This window comes from Pseudorca crassidens, chromosome 3, assembly GCF_039906515.1.
Source record: "Pseudorca crassidens isolate mPseCra1 chromosome 3, mPseCra1.hap1, whole genome shotgun sequence".
NCBI lineage: Eukaryota > Metazoa > Chordata > Mammalia > Artiodactyla > Delphinidae > Pseudorca > Pseudorca crassidens.
Window position 1 is genome coordinate 140,927,736 of NC_090298.1, and position 17,604 is coordinate 140,945,339.

Genomic DNA, 17,604 nt, shown 5'->3' on the forward strand with positions numbered 1-17,604 from the left:
ACATAATCCCACCTCTCAATGGGAGGAATGTTGAAGAATTTTGGACAGGAGAAGCATTGGAGGAGGGCCAGGCTTGGGGAGAGATCACGAATCCAGATCTGATGGAGAAAAAGGGGGAAAGGACCCTCTCCAAGTGCCAGACATGGTTTTAGCTGCCTTAGAGTCCTGGCCCAGAGCCTGGCATGGGATGATCCTAGCAGCCACAGCAGCCCTTCCCACCATCCTCCATGTCTTCCAGCGTGGGGCAGCCCCTGGAGTCTGGGGTTGGGTGACTATGAAGAGACCCCAGGAGGAAACCCCCCCAGCCCTATGGGGTTCTGGTCCCTACCCCAGGCCCTCCCAAGTCTGTCTGTGGAGGACATTTTCACAGTGGGGTTGAACAAGTAGAGGCTCTTGAATCCCAATCCTGCCATTCTGTTCCTAAAATATCTCGAATCTGCCCATTACTCTCCCTCCCTCACCTCAGCAAGCATCGCCATCTCTGGCCTGGGCCACTGCCTTTTCTCTCCTAACACTCTCCTTGCTTCCACTCCTGCCTCCCTACAAAACATCCTCCACGTGGCTCAGAGGGATTATTTAAACAATCAGTCTGATCACTTAACTCCTCTCTTTAAACCTCTCCAGGATACCCAGGATGTGATCCAAAGTCTAGGTTCTGGGACTGCAAGTTCCTGCACGATCCAGGCTTACAGGGCTGATCCTCCAAGAGGCCAGTCTAGTTCCTGCCTCAGGGACGTTGCCCTTGACATCTCTCCTCAACTCTTTATATGACTGACTTCTCCCTGTCCTTCAGGGCTTGACTCATTCCACCTTCTCAAAGAAATCTTCCCTGACCACTCTATCTAAAGTAGACCACTCTCCCCCATGTACTTTATTTTATTTTATTTTTTGGCTGCATTGAGTCTTCATTGCTGTGTGCAGGCTTTCTCTAGTTGTGGCGAGCGGGGACTACGCTTTGTTGTGGCGCACAGGCTTCTCATTGTGGTGGCTTCTCTTGTTGCGGAGCGTGGGTTCTAGGCGCGCGAGCTTCAGTAGTTGCGGCACATGGGCTCAGTAGTTGCGCACGGGCTTTAGGGCACGCGGGCTTCAGTAGTTGTGACTCACAGGCTGTAGAGCGCAGGCTTAGTAGTTGTGGCGCATGGGCTTAGTTGCTCCATGGTATGTGGGATCTTCTGGACCAGGGATCGAACCCATGTCCGCTGCACTGGCAGGTGGATTCTTAACCACTGCGCCACCAGGGAAGTCCCCCATATACTCTTTAACTCAGCATCCATTTTATTTCCTTCTTAGCACTTAGCACCACTCATTCATTCATTCATTCAAAAAATACTGACCTAGCAGTTACTTTGTGCCAGGCACTGTTTTAGGCGATGGGGGCTAAAGATGTGAACAAAGCTGATGGTTCCTCCTCTTTGCTTTGGAAGGCCCCAGGACTAAGTGTTGACAGAGTGTTGATCTGTCAACACTTGCTGTTTCACGGTCTCACCCAGTCTCGGGCATTGAATGTGACGAGTATGGTACACCTGTGGCCCCAATCTGAAATCCCAAAGAGCACATCCAGCTGCCTGCTCACAGCTCCACCTGGGCATCTAATGTGCATCTGGCTCAGGCTTATTGCATCCAAAGCTGAATTCCTGACTTTCCCCTGTCCCCAGACCTGCTCCTCCCACAATCTTCTCCATCCTTCCACCTGCTCAGACAAAAATTCTGGACTGGTCCTGACTCCTCTCTTGTAACCCATTTTCAGCTCTACCTTCAAAACATCCAGGATCCAGCTGCTTCTCTCCATCTCCATTGCCACCACCCTAGCCCAAGTGGACTGTCACCTTCCCTGTACTATGGTGATGGCATCCAAACCGGTCCCAGCTTCCACCCTGGCCCAAGAACAATCTACTCCCTACACAGCAATCTTTAAAAAGGAAAGTTAGATCACATCACTCCTGAGCTCACACTACAAGGGTCTGTAAGGTCCCACCAGCTCTCAACCTTCCCTCCCCGCTACTCTCCACCCCTCACTCACTCCACCACACTGGCCAATTGCAGGTCTTCAAACGTGCCAGGCCCACGCCTGCCTTAGGACTTTACTCTGGCCACTCCCTCAATTCCTACCTCAAGCCAGGCCTTCCCTGCTCACTGCATTTAACTGGTCAAACCCTCAGCCTCACCCCAGCACCCCCATGCTCTTTCTCTTCTTCGCTTTCCCTCCAAGCACTTATCACCTCCTGACGCACCCTATATTTTACTTATTTATTTTACTCATCATCTGCTTTCTGGTACTAGAATATAAGGTCCCCAGGGCCTCTTTTACTCACGACTCTGTTCTCCAGTTCCTGGAGCAGGGCCTGGCTCAGGGCAAGTACCCAGAAATCAGAGTCACGTGGGAGAATTGACCATTAGATTCAGCGAGGTGAATGTCACTGATTTTGACAAAAGGGACACAATCTAAGGCATTTTATTTGGTCACTAGTTCATTTGTTAATTGTCTGCTGCCTCCTTCTAGAATAGTAAGTTCTAGAAGAGCAAGGACTTCATGCATCTTGTTTTCTGCTGAATCTCCAGTACCTAGAACAGTACCTGGAACAGAGTAGGCACTCAGGAAAAACCGACTGAAAAGAATAGAGGCCAATGACCAGTTACATGACTTTCCCTCTCTGGGTGTCAGTTCTTTCATCAGTAAAGTGGGAATGAAAGTGCCTGCTTTAAGGGATTGATTTTAGGGCTTAATGATGTAGTGCCTGGCACACAGGTGTTCACTCAGTATCACCCACCCACCCCCGCTCTGTTCTTAGCACGCTAATCCCGCCTGCCTGTCTTCCTCCCCATCCTGAGGCCCGGACAGCAATAATGTTGGTAAATGTTCAATCACACTGTCAGGCACCACGCTCAGAGTTACAAAGACACTTCTGGATTTTTGCAGAACCCAGGCAAAGCTAGGATCCCTAGGATTCCCTTAAGAGAGCACCTGCTGCTCCAGCTGGGATTTTCTCCCAAACCCTTCTTCACACTCTCCCAGCCTTTCCTCTCCAGAAGCTTCAATAGTTGTGCTCCTTGGTACACTCTTAAGAAGGGGAGAGAAAAGAGAGGAGTGGAGCGGCCCATTTTCCAGTGGGGAGAGAGAACAGAAACAAAGAGAGGGCCCCGAGAACTCACAGGTTTAGGGCCTGGCCAGAAGGAGACGCAGGGGCCTGTGCTCTGCCATCCTATGCCCTAAAGCGGGGCTGGTCATGTGACATGGGGTAAAGAATCCATTGTGCTAGAAAGTAGTGGCCCAGTAACCATGCCACCTTCTTCTGGAGACAGCACATATGGAGAGAGAGAAACAAAGATGTGGCAAATGTAGGTGAGGATATTTGGGTATTCATTGTGCTAATATTGCAACTTTTCTGAAGTTTTTGCTCATTGTATTATGTTTGCAACTTTTCTCTATGTTTGAAGTTTTTAAAAATAATAAGTTGGGGGCAAAACTTTGGGAGGGGGGACAGAGCTGCTAGTGGCTCACCAGTGACCATTCTCCCCTTCTCATACTTTGATTCTAGGAAGTCATAAGCCCAGCAAGATGACCAGAGTTTTCCAGCCTCCCTGCAGCTAGGTGTAGCCAATGAGAAGTAGACAGAAATTGTTGGCTTCTGGGAAAACTCAAGAAAGAGACAGAAAACTGGCAGGTACTCTTTTTAGCCTACTTCCCTTCCTCCTGCTTTCTACATAGACATGATGGCTGGAACTGAAGCAGCCACCCTGGGCGTTGAAGGGGCCTTGAAGGTGGAATACAGGTACTAAGAATGGTAGAACAGGAAGGTAGGATTCTGGGTCCCTGAGGACTGTGAAGTCATCACACCAACTATGGACTGCCTACTGCAGTAGTACGACTTCTTTAAGTGAAAGAATAAACACCTGCTTTGCTTAAGCTTCTGATTAGCAGCCAAATGAACTTCCCACCTGATTCAGATTTCAACCTGTTTTCTGTTCCCTCTACACTCTGGACTTTTCCACCTGCTGGATCATCTGCTGGGAAAGCTCACCACCACTTGTAAGGTCTTTCTCATCTTTCAAAACCCAGCTTGAATGTCACTTTCTTCTGGAGGCTTTCCCTAGGTACCTCTTCCCTCGTGGACTCCCAGCACCTCCTATTGCTTCTGTTAAACTCCCCCACAGACTGCTTGCTGACCATTCGAGGATTCTTTACTGCTCATTGCTTTGGCTTCCCTGTAACATTTTGTCCTCTAATCCCTTGGCTTCCCTGTCACCGCTCTCTCCAGTTTCTCCTCCTCTCTGTGCTGCTCCTTCTCAGGCTTTCCCTGGGCTCTGGAACTCAGGAAGTTTGCAGTAAATCAGGATTCCGTTCTGGCCCCTCCATTCTTTTCACTCTACCTGTTCTCCTGGGCAATTGCATCCTCCAGCCACCACCTCTATGCAGATGACTACAAATCCAATGGTGTACTGGGCTGGCTTGGACCAGCTCCTGAGAACAAAGTTTCAGGAATTTTGTGAGCCAGGTGTTAAGGCCATTATTAAAAATTAAGTTATATAAATTTATGATTATATAAATATGTTCAAAACAAAGATAATAAACACTCAAAACATAACTTCCTAGTTATTTTACTATTATCTATGCTTTTAAGATTATTTTTTATCTATTTTATCTGAATGGTGGAAATGCTCAGAGACATCACAGTGACAGCTTGAAATCAACCACAGCAGGAGAATTTACACCACGGGTATGGGCAAACTCTACAAATCAAGGGGCTTCCCTGCTTGGAAAGCCATGTATTAAAGATTTCCCACTATACCATGGCCCAAATCGATACCTGAAGCCAGCCTGGAGTGACTTCCTGAGCTCCGGGCTCAGATGTCCAACTCTCAGCTGGACTCCTCGTCCTGCACATTCGGTGTGCCCCAGACAAACTCACCATCACCCCCCAAAGCTGCCCCACCCCCTCAATGTCTATTTCATTTTGCAGCAGCATCACTCACCCCATTGTCCAAGCCAGAAACCTGGCAATCTTCCTGAACTCATCTCACTCCCTCCTCCCCAACATCTAATAAGTTATGTCCTCAGTGATGCTCATGTCTCCCCTCCAGTCCTGTTCCAGCCTCACCGAGGCTTCCCTGGTTCAGGCTTCATCATTCCTCCAGTGGATTCTGACCCAGCCTCCTCACTGCTCTTGCTGATTCTAGCAGTGTCCCCCTCCAACCCACCTCCATTTGGGCCCCATAAAATGCAAGTCTCATTTAGGTCTCTTTTGTACTTAAAATCCTTCAGTGACTTCCCAATTCCTAAAATAGGGAGTACAGACACCCTTCGTATGGTCTTCTTTCTCTCTTCTTCCTCTCTCCTCCCTACTGTTTGGTCCTTCCTCATCTGACATTCAGGGGATCTTAGTCAAGAGTCATAAACATCACTTCTGGCTTATTTAAACAGATAAGGAGTTTATTATCCATTAGTGGGAAGCTCAGAAACTCTCCTGGAAAGCCAGAGTCCACTTGGAGACCATGCAGCCTGGAATGATGGCCAAATCACATTGTCAAGCAGTCCCAGGAAGACTCCCCAGATGCTACAGCTGAGTACAGACAGTACAGCTTGCCCTATTGGTGACTGATGCTTCCAAAAGCAGTGCTGCCCCTGGTCCCTGGCAGGAACTGCCACCACCATCACCACCACCTGTCTTCACCAGAGCACTCTCCTCCTTCCCTGCTTCTTCCTGGCACTAGGTTCAGGTTCCAAGTCTGGGGCTGAGGTCACATGTCCTGGCAGCAAGGAAAGCTGGGAAAGCATCGTCAGCTCCTGGAGTGGGGAGATGGGCTCTGCCTCATAAGGTGTGGGATCCCCCAGACATAAGAAGGAGACAGTTTCAGTGATGAGAGGCCATGCTGTTCCCCATGCCAGCTTTTAAAATTACACAAGTAAAATACTATTCAAGGAAAAGTAATCAAACAGCACAAGAAGGAAGGTAATGAAATGTACAAGCTTCTCTCCCTGAGTTCTCTCAATTCCATTTGCCAGGGGCAACTACTGTTAACAGTGTTTTGGAAGTCCTTGCAGGTGTGTTCTTTGTATATCCAGATGTCTATATTTATATATAAGGTGTCTATATATAACTGTGTGAATGTATGTATTTTCCTTGTATCAAAATTGACTAGCTCCACAAGAAAAGGGAACCCTCCTACACTGTCAGTGGGAATGTAAACTGGTGCAGCCACTCTGGAAAACAGTATGGATCTTCCTCAAAAAACTAAAAATAGAGTTGCCATATGATCCAGCAATTCCATTCCTAGGCATATAGTGGGAGAAAACTATAATTCGAAAAGATACATGCACCCCAATGTTCATAGCAGCACTATTTACAATATCCAAGACATGGAAACAACCTAAATGTCCATTGACAGATGAATGGACAAAGAAGATGTAGTACATGTATACAGTGGAATATTACTCAGCCATAAAAAAGAATGAAATAGTGCTGTTTGCAGCAACATGGATGGACCAGGAGATTATCATACGAAGTAAAGTCAGAAAGAGAAAGACAAATACCATATGATATCACTCACGTGTAGAATCTAAAATATAACACAAATGAACTTATCTATGAAAAAGAAACAGACTCACAGACATAGAGAACAGACTTGTGGTTGCCAAGGGGGCAGGGGGTGAGGGAGGGATGGATTGGGAGTTTGGGGTTAGCAGATGCAAACTATTATATATAGAATGGATAAACAACAAGGTCCTACTGTATAGCACAGGGAACTATATTCAATATCCTGTGATAAACCATAATGAAAAAGAATATGAAGAAGAATGTGTATATATATATATATATATGTATAACTGAATCACTTTGCTGTGCAATGGAAATTAACACATTGTAAATCAACTATACTTCAATAAAATAATTTTTTTTTAATTGCCTAGCTCCACACATTACAGTTTGGCACCTTGCTTCTCTCACCTCACACCATGTCTTGTCACACTCCTATATCAGTACACATGGGTCTAGCCCATCCTTTCTAATGGCAGTACAGAGTCACACTGAGTGGATGAATCACAATTAACTAGCCAGTCCTCTACAGAGGGACATTTAGATTATTTTCAGTTTTTTGCTACAATAAACCAGGCTGCAGTGAACATCCTTGCACAAATGTCTTTGTGTGCTTGTATGAGTAGAGATCCAAGGGATGAATTCCTGGAAGAGGAACTGCTGGCTCCAAAGGAGCATGCATTTATGTCTTTGGTAAATGTTTCCAAATCACCTTCCAAAAAGCATGTGACAATTTGCAGCTCTACCGGCAATCTGGGAACATTTTTTTTTCCAGGCCCTGCGTAGTCTGGTTCCTGATTGCCCTCTCACACACCCTGCATTTCCAACCACAGTGCCTTTGCCCATGCTATGTCCACAGCCTAATATTCCCTTCCTCCCTTGTCTGCCAGATGAAATCAAACAAGGCCCAGCTCTGATGTCACCTCCTCTGTACAGCCTTCCCTGACTCCCTTGAGCTGTCAGAGTCCCCTTCCTCTGGGATACCACAGCTTTTTGGGCATAATTCTGTCATATACCAACTAAGGACCTATGTGTGCCTGGCACTCTATGGCCATTTTGACAATCCAGACCATAACCACACTAAAAAGGATCATGTCCACCTCCTTCTCCCTCCCTCCTGGTTCTTCAGTCTTTTATCTGTTCCCAAGCACAGTCCTGCCTCAGGGCCTTTGCACTTGCAGTTCCCTCTCTATGGATCTTGCTCTCAAGCATCCTGGCCTTGGCGCCTCTCTGGGGTCTCTGCTCCCATTCACCTTCTCACAAAGGCCTCCCCTGACCAGTTGGTCTCAAGTGCCCCTCCTCTAGTAACTCTGGTTCATCTCCATTTCATCATCTTCATGACACTTCTCAGAAGCTGAAATAACCTTGTTTGGTTTAAGTGTTGACGTTTATTTTCTGTCCTGTGACCCATCTCTGCACACGCAGAAACTCACCACTGTAAACTTCGAAGAGCAAGGGACCTTGTTTTCCTTTTCCACTGTCTCCAGCCTCAAACCTGCCTGGCACCTAAGCGCTCAATAATCGTTCATTGAATGAACCATCCGTATTTTACAGAAGAGGAAATTGACATTCAGAAAGGAGAGCTGAGTAGCCCAAGGTCCCACAGTTAATAAAACCACAGCTGAGATCCAAACAGGTCTGAACTCTAAAACCAACTGCACGTCCCTACTCAGCACGCCGCATTTTCTCCCTCACCAGACTAGACTCTTGGGAGCAGGACTTGAGTCTGACGACGCTCCGGGTTCCCCAGCGGCGTGTCCCGGGCCCGCCCCGTGAGGCTAGCGGGCTCCGCGGAGATGTCACCCTCCCCGCCCCCTGTCAGTCAGGCCGAGGGGTGGCGCGGCCGCCAGTGGGGGCGCTGCTCAGAGCTGCCGCAGCGCCCCAGCCAGAGCAGAAGCGCGCGAGCGAGCAGGGCGCTAGGAGCGAGCGGTGGCTGGCGACGCACCCAAGGCCAGGGCACTACTGCGCCCCGGCTCAGGGCTCACGCCCCGCCTGCTGCAGACCAAACTGAGCGCCTGGCCACGGCCCGATCCCGCATCGGCCCCGAGCCCACCCCAGCCCATCCTAGCCGAGCCCCTGCATCCGCCTGCCGCTGCTGCAGCCGCAGCCGCAACCACAGCTCCATCCCCAGACCGGAACCCGCATCCAGGTGAGGCGGCCGCGCTCCGGGCACCCGGGCTGAGGAAAGGGCTGGGAATGGAGAGGGAACTGGATGGGATGGGGAAGGGGCTGGAGAATGGAAAGAGGACGCCGGTGGGTGCGTGTCAGTGTGCGCCCCGGGATATGTGTCTCTGTTGCTCGGTGTCTGCAACTGCCTGGGTGGCCGTGTGGACGTGCGTCCGCGGCCGTGTGCCCCCTGTGTGTCAGAGTGTCCGTGCGCTTTTGAACGCCTGCATGTCCTGTGTGTGCACGTGAGCGTGTCCATGGAGTATGTTTGTGTGCATGGCCGTGTGACTCTGTCGTGTGTGTACAGACAGACCCCGGGGCTTCGCGCCTTGCCCAGCACTCCGGTTCCGCGGGGCTGCAGGTTGCAGGGCCCCGGATAACCGAGGCGGTGGCCTCTCCTGCGTCCCCGGTTTCAAGGACGCTAGGACTCGCTGCGGCCCTGTGGCCTAGCGCTGGGGAGGGGGTAAGGCGGGAGGGGGTTCCGGACCCGGAAGGGCGCCTTCGGTCTCAGGAGGGAGGGGAGGGGACACCAGCGTCCCTCCGGAAGGGCTGGGATGAGAATGCGGGGCCAGCACATCCGTGCCCGTGTGTTCGCCCTCCTCAGGCCGCCAGGATGGACGTGTTCATGAAGGGCCTGTCCATGGCCAAGGAGGGCGTCGTGGCCGCCGCGGAGAAAACCAAGCAGGGGGTCACCGAGGCCGCGGAGAAGACCAAGGAGGGTGTCCTCTACGTTGGTGGGCGAGGGGCGGGGCTTCCGGGGTGCAGGGGTTTGGTGTCCTTTGGTGCAGGGAGTGGAGCCGAGGTCCTTAGAAGGAGGGAGTGGGGGGTCTGGGCAGGAGAATATGAGTCAGCAGATGGGGCCGGGTCAGCAGGGGTCACTGAAGGCATAGCCAGTGATGGAACCTGGGCCAGTGATGAGACTGACCGGAGGGGGAATGGGGGAAAGATTGGTGAGGGTGGGGTTCAGCTGAAAGTCCAGGGACCAATGCGGGGATCAAAGGAGACAGCCTTCTTTTCCTTATTCTTCCCATTATTAATAGTTACCTGGTGCTGAGCCCTTACTCTCTGCCAAGTACCCTGTGAAATACATCCATAACATCTATTACCTCATTTAATGCTCCCTGCCCATCCACAGACCGGGGAAACTGGGGCTTCCCAGAGGTTTAACTATCTTGGTCAAGGTCACAGCTGATAAAACGCGAAGCTGGAGTTTGAGCCAAGCTTTATGGGCTCCAAAATGCCCCCTCCCCTTGCTGTGCTCCCCCCAGTATTGTTGGGGCTCCCTCCCAGCCCTCCTCTCCAGCTACTTCCACCTCTGAATCGCTCTCTGGGTCTCCCTCGTCCCAGCATTTCCACCACTGGCATCTCTCCTCTGGGTGCACCCTCCTTGCAGCTGACAGCTGTCATCAGGAGAAAGGCCAAGTAGTTAAAATGTCTCACCCTAAGTGGGAAAAAAGAGGGAGCCTGCAGGATCATTTGCATAAAGGGAGGCAAGAAACTGATTGAATTCTGTCTGCTGATTCAGGGCTTAACTTGTGCGGTCCGTAGAATTATCTCCTATTCAGGCTGTAGAGGGCTGGTTAACTTGCCCAGGGTTTTGGCAGACTTGGAGTTGTGATAATTCGAAAAATACTTATTGACCACGTACTATGTGCTGGTAGGTGCCGGCTCTCCTGATAGTGATGCCAAGTATTCCAGTAGTGGGATTTGACATCCAGTGGCTGGGGTGGGGGCCACTTTGGTAGGGTAAACAAAGAGGGTAACATCTGAGCTGAGCCCGAAGAATAAGGAGGTTGGGAAGGGGGTGCAGAAAAGCAGGTGCAAAGGCCCTGGAATGGGCTGAAGGATACTGGATTCGAGAGCAGAGGGCAGAAGGAAGTGGTAGGAAATGAGATCAGAAAGGTGGGCAAGAGCCAGTTCATGAGTGGCCCCTGCAGGCCCGGGCAAAGCATTATTATAATTGCCATGATAGACTGTAAGCCAGGGACCGACAGGATCTGACTTCAGTATGGAAAGTCCCTCAGTCCTCTAGGGACAGAACAAATTGCAGGGAGGCCCGCTGGGTGGTAACATAGTTGCCAGATGAGGGTGGTTGGAGCTAGGGCAGAGGTGATGGAGACTGGGAGAAGGCTTGAGCCCACACCTGCTGGACCCCAGCTCTGGCCTCCCTCTTCCCTCCTCCCTTCTCCCTCAGCCCTTTCACTCCTGTGGACCCCTGGCACCCCTGACACTTTGTCCTTGCTAACAGACTCGGCCCCTCCCTTTCCCCTTAGATGGGCACCTCCTACTCCTCCCCCTGACCAGGAACTCCTGATGACCCCCAGTTCTTACTCATCAAAGCCTCAGCTCCCTGTAGCCTAGCATTCAATGTGCTTTGTGGCCCTGCCTCAGTTTCCATTGCTTCGAGCACACAGACCCCGTCGATGTGCTCCGCTCAGGCCCTGAAAACACACCTCTCTATGCCTTGCCCACATGGTTCCCTGTGCCTGGAACACCCTCCTCAGCCTCCTTTCTGCATATCCACCTGCTCCCCATTTGTCAAGACCCAGGCAGTGCCCCCTCCCCCATCACGCACCCCCTGGAGGCTGGAAGTCCTCTCCCCACTGCTTGAGGTCCAGGGCACCAACTCTGCTCTTCTCTTTCCTCCATCTGACAGTGAGCCATTGGCCTGGAACCTGAATCAGAGCAGGTGCCAACAAGCATTTGTGGGAGGAATAAATGGATGTGCATGCACAACCCCTGACCCCTGCCCATCTCTGGGTCTAACTGGACTTAGCCCTGAGAATCCTGTCTTCTTGCACCCTCCTCCTGCCAGCCTCAGCTGGCCCAGACACCCATTTCCGGCTCCGTCAGTTGTTGTCTGGGTTGCCAAATCCTCAGGATGGGAGACAGCCCACTCCCCTGAGGGCATCCACCCCCCACCACCTCAGGTTAGGATGTCTTGCCTTTCCCAGTCGCTACCCTCCTGGAAAGACCCAGCCAATGCCATGGGTGTCAGTCACCATCTTCACGTCACCCTTATACACCCATTCTGCATCTAAGACTCTCCCAACTTTGGCCAGAAGGAGGGATTTGCACTCTAGTTAGAACAGGGTCTTTAGAAGAAATGGAGCGAGGAATGTTGGGATGTGAGTGTCCTCGGGTAGGAAGTGGGCAGTTATGCATCAGGGGCACCAGGGGCACCTTTCCAAATACAGAGCCTTTTTTCCCCGCCCCCAGTTCCACCCCCCTTCCACCCCCATCTGCTCCCATCCTGGGCAGAGGATTAAATGAACCGGCGCAGGTAGAGTGCTTTCCCAGTGCTGGCGCTCAGGCAACATCCACCAGAGGTGTGGGTATCATATCAGGTGGGGGTGGTAGGGGACAGAGAGTGGGGAGAACTGGAAGTCCTGAGGATATAGGCATGGGGGACACTTGTGGGATTTGGGAGCCCAAGGAGGCAGTGAATGGCCAGGATGCCCACTGCTGACTGGGTCCCTCTGCCCACTGTGTAACCGCTGTGCTTGCTGGAGTCTGTTCCCTTGGCTCAGAGCCCTTATGTGTGCTCATTTTTGTCCCCATAGGAAGCAAGACCCGAGAGGGGGTTGTACAAGGAGTGGCCTCAGGTACCGGCCCAGCCCTGCTCAGCCCTGTGTCCTCACCCTGGCCTGGGATCTGGCTGGCCCCCAGAGACTGCGGGGGAGGGGTGGTGGAAGAGGGCACCCCTAAGGTTTCCTGGGGGTGTGCTCCATGGGAAGGCAGGCCCTGGGACACTATGGAGGAGGGTGGCATCTATGCCTGCTTCACCCTGGCCCCCAACCCCCTCCCTGACGCAGTGGCTGAGAAAACCAAGGAGCAGGCATCTCATCTGGGAGGAGCTGTGTTCTCTGGGGCTGGGAATATCGCAGCAGCCACAGGCCTGGTGAAGAAGGAGGAATTTCCCACCGATCTGAAGGTGAGCTATCCTTCCAACACACACACAACACACACACACACACACGTGCCAGGCACACCCATAAACCTGCCACCAGGCTCCCTGCTCCCCCAGCCAGCCTGGGGCACAAGCCACCTTGCCTCACGTTCTGCAGGGCCCTGCTAGACGCAGCTCAGAATGAGTCTGCATGAAGCTGTGTACGGGCATGGCACTCCCCGTGACTGTGACCCAGATCTGGCTGGATACATGTATCCTGATTGTGACAGTCATCTGGACTACTTTTGGCCTCATCCACATATGTCACTGATTGTTCACTCATGTCTTTTCAGTCAACAAGTATTCATGCTAGAGAGGGATTGTTCTAGGGGTTACGACAGAATAGGTTCCTACATTCATGGAGCTGACACTCTAGTGGGAGAAGATACAGTAAAAAGCTAACCAGTAAGCAAGATGGTTTCAGACAGGGGTATGTGCTATGAAGAAAAGACAAGGGTGAGGAGATAGACAGTCAAGGGGTGAGGGGGCTACTTTAAGTTGGGAAGGCTTCTCTGAGGAGGTGACCTTAGAGCTGACACCCAAGGGATGAGGCAAGCCATGTGGAAAGTATATTTCAGGCAGTAGGAAGAACACGTGCAAAGGCCCTGAGGCAGGCATGAGCAGAAGTGGGCCATGGGGAGGGGTGAACTGTGTGTCACACATTTGTGCAGACATGTTACCCCAGGCAAGTGGTGGCGGCTACCCACGTGTGCAGGAAGTCAGATACCTCATTAGGACACGCTGTAGGGTGAGAGCTGTGAGCTCTGGAGCGCCACAGAGCTGGATCTGAATCCTAACTCCACTACTTCCTGTGTGACCCTGAGCAGGTCCCATCATGTCTCTGAGCCTGATTCTTTGCCTCTAAGACGGGAGATGAGCACAAGAGGACTTTTAGGTAGATTAGAGATAATGTAGCTCAGAGGTTCTCAAAAACTTAAGTGTGTATTAGATCACCAGGAGGCCAGGTTAAAATACAGACTGTTGGTCCCATCCCTAGAATTTCTGATTCAGCAGGTCTGTGGGGCTCGAGAATTTGCATGTTTAACAAGTACCTGGGTGATATTGATGCTGCAGGTCCAGGGATCACACTTTGAGAACTACTGATGTAAAAACGCTGGATGGCATAGTGAGTGCTCAGTAAGAGATGATGGCCCCACGATCACATGGTCAGCCTGTGTGCACCCCCAAGGTCTTGTGTCGCCATAGGTGTGCTAGGACAGTGCACTCTGTGGGTCTATATGATGTCTGTAGAGACACGCCTCCCATGGGGTGCTCTGTGTTGTCCACGTGTAAGTGCAGACTCCACCTCTGTGGGGGTGGGGCTTTCTTCAGCGTGATCAGGAGATCAGTGTGCATTCAGCATGAGGGTATCCATGCTGAGGAGATCCCACAGCACCCTCCACTCCAGACATTTTGCACAGTTGGTTCCTTCCCCTGTCTGAAAGCTGGGACTTGACTCAAGCTCTGGTTCAAGTCCTGTCTCTGCACTTTATCAGCTGTGTGACTTCCCATTTCTTATCCTTATGTTTCCAGTGATTGCTCCCATTCACTGATCTCTTGTGTGGGTAGGCACTGTTCTAGATATTGTACGTGGAGTCACTCATTGAATCTTCACAACATCCCTGTAAAGAAGGCATCACAATTAGCCCATTTTACAGATGAAGGAACTGAGGCTCAGAGAGGTAAAATGACTTGCCCAAGATCACAAATCCTGACTGCCCCCCTGAGAAGGTGGTTGGGAGGATAAGCTCAGGTTCATGTCACTGTAGTCCCTTGGTGCCAACATGGGGCCAGGCCCAGCGCTGAGAGCTGGGATGCAGAGAAGGCAGGTCTGGGCCTGAGCTCTCAGCTCAAGGCTTGGTGGGGGCCTTGCACAGAACCATTTCTCTCAGGCTGCCTTCCTCTTACCAGCACTTGTTGACACTTCAAGCCTCCTCTCTCAAGGGAGCTCAAGATCATAGACTTACAATCCAAAGCCAGGCCTTTGGGGCCACTGGCCCATGGAGAGCCCATGCAAGCTGGGGGCGCAAGTTTCTGTCTCTACCTCCCAGTCTGCTCACATACGTTATCATAGAAGCCTCCCCATATGCATACAAAGCAGAGACACCATCCCATTTCCCACCCGAGGCAGCTGAGATCAGAGGTAAAACGACTTACCTAATGCCAAAGAGGTAGTGAATGGCCAGGCTAGGATGGTTTTTAAGTGAACTTTTTATTGAAGTACAGCATTCATGCAGAAAGCACGCAGCTCCATGAAATTTTCACAAATTCAACTCTCCCCAAGTAACCAGCACCCAGATCAAGACACAGAACGTCAGCCCCTTGGAAGCCTCCCTTACACCTCCTCCCAGTCCCTACTCCCGGGGCCAAGAGTAGGGTGAGAGAAGTGAGGTATCTGGGGCACAAAATTTAAGGGAGGATGCTTATTCCAGGGTCTCCTTTGTACCCCAGGCACCTGACTCTCCTCACCTTTGTCCTGGCCCTGTCTCCCCCCACACAGCTAATTGCTTCCTGACTTCTATCACCACAAATAAGTTGGGTGTTTTTCAGCTTCACAGAAATGTTATCCTAGAGCACATGCTCTTCTGTACCTGGCTTCTTTCATTCATCAGTAAGTGTGAGAGTCAACCATGCTGTGGTGTGCACTGTGGTTCCCCATCCTTGAGGTGAAGTAACCACTGTGTGATAGGATGACAGAGCACACATCCATTCTACCGTTGTTGGACATTTGTTTCCCAATAATGTGCAGAGCTAGGATTCTTAATAGTCTGTTTCTTTCCTGGGTTCTGGTCATAGCTGGGTGACTTTGGGCAAACTAACACTTCCCCCCTCCTGGGCCTTGATGGACCCACCTGTAACTGGGGAGTGAGCCAGGCCAGGAGTGTAAACTCATGTGCCCACAGGGCCCATGACAGGTAATGTGAAGGAGCTGAAGCTGCCTGGATGGAGCCGGAGCAACTGGAGTGTAGAGGTGCCAGCCCTCCAGGGTCCCAAGATTCTCACCTCTGTCCAGTAGGGAGGGACAGTGGTTACATGTGGAAGTGGGGGAGGTGGGGTGCCCCTTGCCTACAGGTTCCCCCACACGTGGCCTTGTGCAGCCGTGCCTGGACCTCAGGTTACTGTGAGTGCCCACGTGTGCAGTCAGCTCAGTCCCATGTTTGTGCACATACATGTGCTCGCCCACAGGGGACTGGCCATGTGTCTGGCAGCCCCCTATTTGCGTGCCTGCTGGTCTGCACCGGTCTGGACAGCAGATGCAGTGGGGAGGGGAGAGTCTTAGCTCACACATCCAAGCAACACCATGAGCTGTCGCTTCCAGCTTATCTTAAAATAGCAACAGCTGAAGAAACCAGGCCACACAGGGCCCTGGGGGAGGGATGGGTGGAAAGTGGCAGGGGAATGGCTCAGAGCCCCTGCTCAGCCCTGTCCCTGAGCCTCCATCTCCCTCCAGGGTTATCTCTGGGGACCTGATATGCACCTCCTCACAGAGCTGACACAAAGAGGGTAGGGATAAATGGGTGACTGAGTGTGCCATCTATCTCCCCATCCCACCCAGTCCATATGATGGGAGCACAGGAGGCTGCCACGTGCTGGGGAGAGGGGTATGGAGAGCCCTCTCCCCCTCGCCACCCCCAGCTTCAAGCCATAATTGGAGGAATTTCACTCCTCCATCCCACTTCCAAGGCACTCCAAATAAACAATTTAATTAAAAATTCTGGTTGCATTGCCAACAAAACCTAGCCTTCCCCCAACAACCAAAAGCTTCCCAAGGTAGGAATTTGAGGGGCATCACCAGCTGGCCTCATGGGCACTGTCTCTTCTCTGCCTGCAGCCAGAGGAAGTGGCCCAGGAAGCTGCAGAGGAGCCGCTGATTGAGCCCCTGATGGAGCCAGAAGGGGAGAGTTATGAGGAACCGCCCCAGGTGAGGGGTGTCAAGGCTGGGTGGGGCTTTGGGCATCCCCAGCTGGGGTGGGAGGTTCCTGGCAGGATAAGGTTAGGCCTGGGAGCTTCAAGCCCCCCTTTTCTAGAACCCAGACACCAGAGGTGGCAACAGGGAGGGAGGACAGATGGGGCCTAGCACTGGGCGCCAGGCACCCCTGCCCAGAACATCCCAGATGTCCCCAACTTCCAGGTTTCTCTTCTGCCCAGGGAGAGGGACATGCACTATTCCTCCTTGAGGGGTAGGGGTCTCTGGGCCGGGCCTGGCCACTTGGTCTCCAACCCCTTCCTCTTTTGCTCTTCTCCACTCCACCCCCATCCCTCTGATGCAGGAGGAGTATCGGGAGTATGAGCCAGAGGCGTAAGGGCCCAGGACGGCCCCCCATCAGCAGCACAATCCCTTCCCTGTCCTGTGCCCCGCCTCCCAGAGCCAGGGTTGTCCTTCTACCCCTTCCCCTTAAAACACGAGATCTTCCTTCGCTCCGAGGCGCCCCCTCGGAGCCTGTGTTAGAGTCTGTCTGTCTCACCTGCCCGCGACCAACCCTGGGGCGTGGACAGGGCCGGGGCTGCGGCCACGGCTGGTAGCCTCGCCCCACCTATGTTGCCCCCTCCCCACCCCATCCCATCCCATCCAGTGTCTGCGCGGATGTAGCATGTTCGATGTGTTTTTAAACGAGTCGGAAAGCAGCGGCTCCCCGCCACCCTCGACAGAGGCTCTCTGAGGGGCCCCGGGCAGCCCCAGAACCCCCCCACACCCGCATTCCCACATCGACCCCAAGAACCTTTTTTTTTTAACCAAAACCAGGAGCCAGGCTGTGCCATGCCCCTCCCCCAGCCGGCCCGGTCCGAGCGCGGGCGTCGTGTGTCGTGATTGTGGCATGGAGAGTCCCCCACCCCCGTGTGAGCGTGTCCCGGGCGGGCGGGCCCGGCCGCCCCCCGGGTGTCCATGAATAAAGCCAATCTGTCTGTAGCAGGCGCCGCACGGGCAGGGCTGGGCTGGGCTGGGCGCCGGATGGG

The 17,604-nt window shown here is 52.3% G+C and overlaps 1 protein-coding gene across 1 annotated transcript; it reads left to right on the forward strand.

The window, feature by feature from the left end:
* Positions 1–8,387: 8,387 nt before the first annotated feature.
* Positions 8,388–17,557, forward strand: SNCB (synuclein beta). The gene is made up of 6 exons (XM_067732764.1): positions 8,388–8,682; positions 9,304–9,433; positions 12,263–12,304; positions 12,515–12,633; positions 16,481–16,570; positions 16,920–17,557. The coding sequence occupies exons 2-6, from the start codon at positions 9,313–9,315 to the stop codon at positions 16,950–16,952; spliced, it is 405 nt and encodes a 134-aa protein (XP_067588865.1). The 5' UTR covers positions 8,388–8,682; positions 9,304–9,312; the 3' UTR covers positions 16,953–17,557.
* Positions 17,558–17,604: the final 47 nt, after the last annotated feature.